The sequence below is a fragment of the Marmota monax genome, unplaced genomic scaffold (assembly GCF_021218885.2).
Source record: "Marmota monax isolate L192 unplaced genomic scaffold, Marmota_monax_Labrador192_F-V1.1 WCK01_AAM20220418_F8-fsc00292, whole genome shotgun sequence".
In the NCBI taxonomy this organism is placed as follows: Eukaryota; Metazoa; Chordata; class Mammalia; order Rodentia; family Sciuridae; genus Marmota; species Marmota monax.
This window is the reverse complement of record NW_026692864.1, coordinates 991,477-999,952: the sequence shown is the minus strand read 5'-3', so window position 1 is coordinate 999,952 and position 8,476 is coordinate 991,477. Positions and strand designations below refer to the sequence as shown.

The 8,476-nt window shown below is 55.3% G+C and overlaps 2 protein-coding genes across 2 annotated transcripts; both read right to left on the bottom strand.

Moving 5' to 3' along the window:
* Nucleotides 1–456: 456 nt before the first annotated feature.
* On the bottom strand, nt 457–3,868 carry Zacn (zinc activated ion channel). The gene is given in 9 exon segments (XM_046449568.1): nt 457–948; nt 1,316–1,477; nt 1,595–1,805; nt 1,936–2,060; nt 2,819–2,988; nt 3,175–3,281; nt 3,392–3,436; nt 3,586–3,710; nt 3,787–3,868. Coding segments are annotated over 9 exon segments (1,218 nt in total). The 3' UTR covers nt 457–757.
* Nucleotides 3,869–5,226: 1,358 nt separating this feature from the next.
* On the bottom strand, nt 5,227–7,849 carry Galr2 (galanin receptor 2). Its single transcript, XM_046449497.2, has 2 exons — nt 7,358–7,849; nt 5,227–6,060 (listed from the first exon to the last, which is right to left on the bottom strand). The coding sequence occupies exons 1-2, from the start codon at nt 7,720–7,722 to the stop codon at nt 5,283–5,285; spliced, it is 1,143 nt and encodes a 380-aa protein (XP_046305453.1). The 5' UTR covers nt 7,723–7,849; the 3' UTR covers nt 5,227–5,282.
* Nucleotides 7,850–8,476: the final 627 nt, after the last annotated feature.

The window sequence follows — 8,476 nt, the reverse complement described above, 5'->3', positions numbered from 1 at the left end:
AGGGACCACATAATAGCATCTGAAACAGGAAAGAATGAAGACACGGTGGTTCCCCCAGCTACCAAGAGCAGGAGGGCAGACCCTAACCCCAGTCTAGTTCAGAACTAGAGATGGAGATCTCCTTTTTAGCTCAGAGATGTGGGTAGAGATCAGAGGAACAGGCCATACCACAGCCAGGAGGCTAGAGAAAAGGCGATCAGGGCTGACCCACTCTTTTGGAGTTAGTGCATGGTCCACTGTCCTGAGATCTGGGGAAGTTCCACCTCCCAGAAGTTCCCCAGGTGTTGGGGGGCATGAGTGCTCTCTCTCCATTCCCTCCCAGGAAGTGTTTAGAGGAGTTCTGACCCGCCCTCTGGGGCTAGCCACTCATATACCTGTCTCCCTGTCCCTGGCATCAGTGAATGGCAGCAGTGGTCACAGAAAGAGCAGTAAGGTTGAGTGTGTGGGGCGGGACACTGGTGGATAATGGCCAGCAGTTCAGGAGCAAAGTATAAAGGGTGTAAAGTCAGGCCTCACCTACTTAGGATGAGAGTGAACAGTTGGGTTCAATGAAGGCAAACCCTTGAGGTGCACTTGCACTGGGTGATGGGTTTATTTCTCACTCTGCTGCTACACACACAGAGGGGCGAGCTCAGGGTGCTCAAGGCCCCCAAGAGTTAAGCAAAGAGCCATCCCCTCTGTCCAGAAACCCTGTCCTTCTCTCCCTCCAGTCTCAGGAAACCACACCTCATCCTAAGGTCTACAGCACTGGGCCCTGTTACAGCCTGGGTGGCCCACCATGAGGGACAGCCTTGCCAGGGGCTGGGTCAGACTTGCATGTTGCCCATATCCATGTTCCAGCAAAGATGAGCTGGATGCACACCACACTGGTCACATATACGAGGAAGAAGGTATGATCAGCAGCCTCAGCCCAGCTTCTCCTTGACCTCCTTCCTCCACTGGGGTCTGCTGCGGGGAGAGAGATAGGGAAAGAAATGGTTCCTGGGGCTCCTTCTCTCAGAGCAGAAGGGTAAACCCTAACAGTTACCAGCGGTATGCCCCCTGCCTTAGATTCTCAACTAATGAAATTTCAAATCTAGCCCCTCCCAGGCTACTTCCAGCAGAGAAAAAAACCCTCCTAGAGAGTTCTGCAAGACATGGGGTTTTCTGGGGGGATCTGAGGTTACCTGGGCCACTACCCCAGATAGACATGCTTCTTCCCAGGGAGGGCACAGTGGAACCCAGGGACAGTGGTGCCAGCTTCTGCCCTATCGAACCTGCTACCAAAGGCTTCACTCCTCACCACTCTCAAGAAGGGGCCTTAGTGCCTGCCCACCTTCAGAATTAGGCCCCAGGTTCTCCTTTCTCTGCTCTCTTCTTGGGCCTGGGCTGGGGCTACTTTTGTCCCCAAGACTATCCCGAGCTAGCAGCCCAGCCAGCAGCACGGTCTCTGTGGTGCTAAGAAAGAGCAGCAGTAGCAGGACTGTGAAGTAGTAAACTGGGAAGGGGAGGGGACAGGAAGTCAGGGGTTTGGCTGGGTAGAGGCTCAGGTATGGGGGAGGGGGGCAGGCCCACTAGAGTCCTACCCAGAGCCAGGGGAGGAAGCAGGCCTTACTGAGCAGTGGGTTGCAGGAAGAGGAGCTAGGCAAGGCCTACACCAGGGAGGAGTGGAAGACCAGGTAGTCCAGCAGCAATGTCACCTTGTAGGCAATGCGTTCCGTAGCCTGGAGGGGCAAAAGCCCCCCCCACACATCAGCTAACAGCAGTGCCTCTCCAGGTACCAGCAGCGCTATGATGGACTTGAGTGCTGTGTTCTTCAGGCTCAGCTAGAAGGAAAAAAGCGTTTCCCAGGGGATGGGAGGATGGGCAGCAGAGGGATGGTGTCATGCCTTTGGCTCCTAACCCACTCCCCTCCCCTTGATCAGCCTCTGCCAGTCGCTTCCTAATTCCACTCACTGTCACCTGGAAGCAGGGTACTACCTGCAGGGGCAGGACTTGGGTTTTCAAGTCACGAACCACATATTCCCTCTTGACACTCACAATCCCATTCACTGCATGGGCCCGGAACTCCAGCTCCCTCACTGAAAGGAATGGGGATGGGAATGGTGAACCACTGGGAAGGAGATATCCCTGCCCTGCCCCCCAATCTCTTGAGGGTAGGAATAGAAACAAACTGGAGCCCAGGGATGATGCACACATCTGATGACTCTGGGGAGCAGAGATGGAGGAGGAAGTGGTAAGTAGGAGGGCTTGCCAGATATTTTGCAGCACCTCAGATTGTCTTCAGTTAAAGGAAGGATCTTATCAGATTCACTGATGAGTTTTCATTGTAGAAATAAATGCACTTTGTACCACTTGATGGCAGGGAAGTGATCACAGACTCATCACTGGCCCATCATCTCACACCTGAAATATTAGGGTCTGTGGGCACTGGCTGTGGTCTTTCATAGAGAAGAGAGATGTGAGGGGAGTTAGGAATTCCCTACCAATTTAGATGCCACCTGTTTGGTCTGTGGATATTTATTATCCACAGTTTCCTTCAAAAAGTGGGGCCACAGCAATCTGAGCTTCTGGGCTTGACACAAGTGGCCCAGCCACTGCAGTTGGCCCTGGCTGTTGAGAACAGGTGCTCTGGGGAGGGAAGACTGAAGTGAGCAGGCCCCTGGATGAGGGCAGGGAGAATGAGGGGAGATGGGCTGCTGTCTGGGAGGCACAGGTGAGATGCATTTCCATTCAGCTCCCTTAAGCCAGGGGATAGATTGATCTGAACACAGACCTGTGCTAGAGGTCAGGGTCCCCTCCCCTCTGCCCTCACCCCCAGTCCCCACCCTGACAGCACCAGTGTTGCTAAAAGCGAAGAAGCTGAGGCTGCAGTCCCTCTTGTCTCTGGGGAAGTGGAGGAGCTCAAAGTCGCAGTTGGTCTCTGTGGTGAGAGCCAGGTTAAGCTCCACATGGCCATCTGGGTCTACTCGGGCCTATGGGTTCTGGTCCTTCCAGTCCACCCAGAGCCTGTGGAGAAAGGTGCACAGACAGAGGCCCAGCCTCTTCTTGGACTGGAAGGGAGCGGGGAACTACATTTGGTACTGGCAGCACCAGGTGGGGAATAGCCACCAAGAATGCCTCTGGGCTCTAGGGGGAAGGGGAGGAAGGATGTACACCATGGGTTTCTGGAATGAGAACTTCTGCCTCACTCACGCTTCCCGGATGGTGAGTCCAGGCGTCCAGAGTGATTCACAGGGCAGTGTGACTGCATGCCGAGAGCGTGCACTAGCATTCCAGGCCAGGCCAGCATCCAGCCAGGACTGAGGGTACAAGGATACCATTAAGGTCCCACTCACACATACACTCCCCCAAGATTAGCCAGTTGATGAAAGCCATTCTTTGTCCCATCTCAGCCAGGACAGGAGCTCACCAGCCTGAGCATCTTCATAGAAGACACTGTGTACCGCAGGATGTCCTGGGAGAGGGGAGCAACATGTCACCTCACAGTTAGGTGCTACGTGACAAAAAGAGGCAGGAGACCCAGCACTAGTGGACATTAAGTCCTGCCCCTTCCCCAAATCAGCATTTGGGTCCTGTCCCCTTCCATAGCCAGGCGGCACTTACCACATTAAACACATTGGACACAAACACCTGCACGTTCACTTGCAGGGGTGCGCTCCCGTTGTTAGGAATCTGGATGGTTTCATGGACCTCTAGGGGTGAGTTGAGGTCGAGGGAGGATGGCCAGGCTGAGGGGTAAAGGTTGAAGTTATTCTGAGGCCCCAATCCCAAAGCTTACTCCCTCCACGTGGCAACTAGACTTACATAGGCTGGATCCTTGGACCCAGGATGGGATGCTGCTGAGCCCAAGGAAGGCAAGATGGAGCAGGATCCACAGGGATATCATTTGTGGCTCCCTGGAGGGCTGGATAGAGCAGCAGGTCCTAAGCTGTGACCTATATTTCAGTCACTTACCTGGGGCCTGAGCAATTTGAGGGAGGCAGCTGCTCTGCTCAAGGACTGGGACCTTGGGCTTAGCAACCCCTATGGTTCTGGTTCCGCAAACACCCAAAGACAAAGGCCAGGACCCAGCCCCACCCACCTTGCACCTGCCTAGGCGTCCCTGCCCTGCTCCATTTCCACCACCTGGAACCTATTACCTCATTCAAAGCCCGCCAAAGCAGGTGGGGTAAGCTTGGGACCCCCATCTCTCCCTTACTTGGTTCTTCCACTCAGGGGCAACCTTGGCACAGGCCTCTTCTATATTTTGGTGGCTGGCAACAACCTGGCTAAACCCTTGTCCAAAGTGGCCTCCTCTCAGCAATGAAATGGGGGCACCTCTGAGTGTCCTTGCCTCTACTTCAATACTGGTCTGACCTTACGTAAAAAGCATTGGCTCACTGGGCCCAGTGGGGCATGCCTGTAATCCCAGCGGCTCCGGAAGCTGAGACAGGAGGATTGTGAGTTCAAAGCCAGCCTCAGCAACTGTGAGGCACTAAGCAGGTGTCAGTGAGACCCTGGCTAATAAAATACAAAATAGGGCTGAGGATGTGGCTCAGGGGTCAAGTGCCCCTGCATTTAATCCCTGGTACCCCTCCCCCCAAAAATAGTGCAATGGCACAAGAACTCTGGGAGTGGAACAAATACAAGGACAGATAGAGACTAGCTCTTGAGCAATGCTGTAGGGTATTCTAAGGGTAGAGTGGCTAGAGGGTACCCAGAGTAGAACAGGCCAGGGGTGAGACTGACATGCTGGATACCTGATCCTGCCCAGATGCAGCCAGGTAAGGAAATGCCAAAACCAAAAATGGGTAGGCATAGGATGCACTCAAAAGGACCTCAGGAAACTGGATGCAGGTGAGGACCCAATGCATTGCATGAATGCAACCAGGAGTACACATTTTTGCTTGTTATTCACAGACTTTATCCAACTCACTTAAATACTAAGCCTCTGTCTCAGGTATTGGCTGATGGTTCGGAGATCTGTGTACATCTGCAGCCTCAGGATGGTCACTTGTAAAGAGCCTTTGGTAGTCCCTCAATCTCCAGCTTCAGTTAGGGATTTTTTAAAAAATTTAACCAGGCTGCTCTCAGTGCCCATTTCAGGTAGCTCAGCAAAGCATATTGCACCCATATTGCACCTCACAGAGGTCCCCAGAGGCTTTTCACACAGGGCATCCTGACTCAGAAATTTGGAGACAGCAGGCATACACTGAACGTGAAATGATTGACGAGTTTTATTAACAAAAGAGACTCTCCCTACAGTTCCCATCCTCAAACTCCAGCCCTTCAACATCCAAGCCTGTTTCCCGTTGGTGCTCTCAGGTCTCATTAACTGTCAGGATGTTGAGGGTCTTTTGGTGCTGGGAAGGGCCAAAGGCTGCACAGCTGGCAAGATCACGGACAGAGACAGGGAGCCCAGCCACCTCGCTCACATGCGTCAGATCGGTGGACTCACGCTCCAGCACGCTGCCACTGTGGGTGCCAGGTGCCGCAATGCACACGTGACCTGAGGCTTGGCGTGGTGTGCTGTCCAGCAGGCCTGCGAAGATTTTGCGGAAGCCCTTGCGGAAATGCTTGGAGACCAGCGCATAGACGATGGGGTTGACGCAGGAGTTGGCATAGGAGACCAGGTGTGAGAAGATGCGCAGCGCATAAGTGGCGCCCGTGAGCGGAAAGTGACCGAACCACACGCAGAGGATAAGCGCGTGGTGGGGCATCCAACAGAGGCAAAAGAGCGCGGCCACAATGACAATCATACGTGTCACCTTGCGCTTGGCGCGTTGGGCACCAGAGCCCGCAGCCACCGGGTCGACGGCACGCCAGAGGTAGCGCAGAGTGAGCGTGTAGGTCAGTCCAAGAACCAGCACTGGCAACAAGTAGCTGAAGACAAAGGTGCAGAGGTCCATGGCGCGACGGCGTGGCGCGCTCCATGCTGGGTGGCACACTGTCAGGTTGGCCAGCTGCGACTGGCGGTAGTAGCTCAGGTAGGGCCCAGAGAAGAGCAGCGCCAGCACCCAGATGAGCCCGATGGCTGCCAGCGCGTTTCGAGGCGTGCGCAGCTCGCGGGAGTGCAGCGGATAGCGGATGGCCAGATACCTGGAGGCCAGGTCGAGAAGGAAGAGGTCAGGTGAGCCCTTGCACCTCAGGCCCCCGCCTGCTCTCAAGGAAGGTCCCTAAGGCAAGGTTATACCACGTCAGACACTCAGTTAAGCCTCAAAGTGATACAGAGGATGACAGCCTCAAAGTGGTAGAGAGGGTGGCACACTCTTAAGCCACAATTCTGTTGCTCCCCAGGGCTGTGACCACAGCCATACTCCACGTGGGAGGGCACCCACCGGTTACAGAGAACTTGCTACAGGGCTCTGGGAAGCTGTGATTATTCACTAATGAAGGTGACCTGGTAGGAAGAATGCTGGTGCCTGAATCTCTAGAGACAGCTTGAAGAAGACATGTCCTGCAAGGGAAATCCTGAGGGAAGCTGGAGCTCTGTGGGTCCCACCAACACTAGGAACCGGCATATTTAGTGCTAAGTGGAATGGGAGGCGAATGGGGAGTGTGGCCTCACCTCCCTGCTCTTGTGCAGGAGGTCCAGAGGGTGTGAGAGAAAGGGGGAGATATCAGAGTTCCACTGGATTTCTTCCCCAGTTTGAAAGGACACATCCTTTTGAGATTTCAAACTCCACTGAGTCCTGCACTCTCCAAAAGGTGCCTCTCTCACTGTCCTCCTCTGGCTGGGGAGGGAGAGCCCAATGGTGTGCTCCTCTCCCTGACCCCCAGTTTAGAGGAAGGGTGCAAGGCAGGCTGGAACTGAACCAGGGACCTTCAGGCAGTTCACTTGAGCTATGGCTTGGGTCCTCAAAAAGGACCCAAGTTCCACAATCTAGATTCAACGCGACTGCTCCAAGCAACCAAATTGTGGCTTTAGATGGAAGCATGGTGGAGGAGTTTGAGGTGGGCATTAAGAGACTGACCAATTGCTTCATGAACAAGATTACCGGCTGGCGACTCTGTGCCAGTTATTTTCGACCTATCTCTTCTGTAAATTGGGCACAGAAATCTCTCCCATCCCATCCCACCCCCACAGGACTGTTAAGCTCAAGTGAGCTTAATGTGTGAAAACGCTGGGTACCAGGACATGCTGCACAGTGTCAGGCAGACCTGAGAGCCAAATTGTCCAGACTGCGAGGCCCCCAGGTGGCACCTGAGAGACACCACATCTCCCATTCCTAGTCCTCTTCCTCCTTTTCAGCGACTGCTTGTCTTTTGCTGGCTTGGATCTCTTTGAGGCCTGCGTGTCCTCTCACTTCCTCCTAGGTCCTAGGTCCCCAGGTCCTTCTTCTCTCCAGCCCCTGCCCTGATGCCCAACTCTCAAAAACCGCCAGAGTGTGCTCACCTGTCCAGGGAGACGGCAGCCAACGTGAAGCTGCTGGCGTGCATGGTGAGGAAGATGAGAAAGTGCACAGCCTTGCAGAGCAGCGAACCGAACACCCAGCCGTCCAAGGTGTAGATGGTGGCCTGGAAGGGCACGCAGCACACGATGAAACACAGGTCGGCCACGCCCAGGTTGAGGATAAACAGATTGGTGGTGCTGACAGCCTGGCCGCCTCTCAGCAGCACGGCCAGCACCAGCACGTTGCCCACGGTGCCCACGAGGAAGATGAGAGCGAAGAGCAGGGGCACGAGGACCGCCTCAGGTTGCCAGCCCGCGCCGCCCGCCTGGCTCGCGTTCTCGGCCACCCAGTCTCCCAAACCATTCATGTTGTCGCCTAACTCACAGCTGCCCGGGATCCTGCAGTCGTCTGGGTCTTGGACCTCGCAGCGCCCCGTGAGACTCAGTCGAGCTGCAGGCGCCGAGCTGGGGTGCGCTGGAGTTAGGGGGTGGAGCGAAGAACCAAAGGGTGGGATTTTCCCCGCGGAGGCCAGCCGCACAGGGGAAAGTGGCCGGCCGCCGAGTGGCCGCCGCGCGGTTCCAGGCTCAGGCACCCGCAGTCCACCCCGCTACGGAGAGCGGCACTGCCCAGGTCCCCGCGCCCCAGATCCCAGGCTTAGCTGTTCCAGGCTAAGTCGAAGTACTTGGCTTCGGGGCAGACACAGGACTGGAGGGCGCAACCCTGGGACCTGCGTGCGCCCCACCACAGCAAGCGCTCGCCCGGGACCCGCGCGCCCCAGCGCTGCCCTGCAGCCTGGAGGGCGCGGAGCACCCTCAAGAGTTGCGAGGGGGATAGGGAACAGGTGACAGGGTATTTGTTTGTTTGTTTCCCTTCTTTTTCCACAGCAAAGTGGGACAGCCAGCCGGGCGCTGCCTGCGTCTGTCCATTTCTCATTCTTGGGAACATCAGTCCTCACCGGAAACCCAGAAAGCAGCTGTGGGAGGCGGAAAGGTTTCTGTAGGAGCTTTAATTACCTTCATCTCACTCTCTTCTTTCGGTCCACACTTTCAAAAAAGCCAATTTGACAAGAAAGGGACATGTAGAAAACAATGGTGCCTCACGTCGTGGGTTGGCACATACCA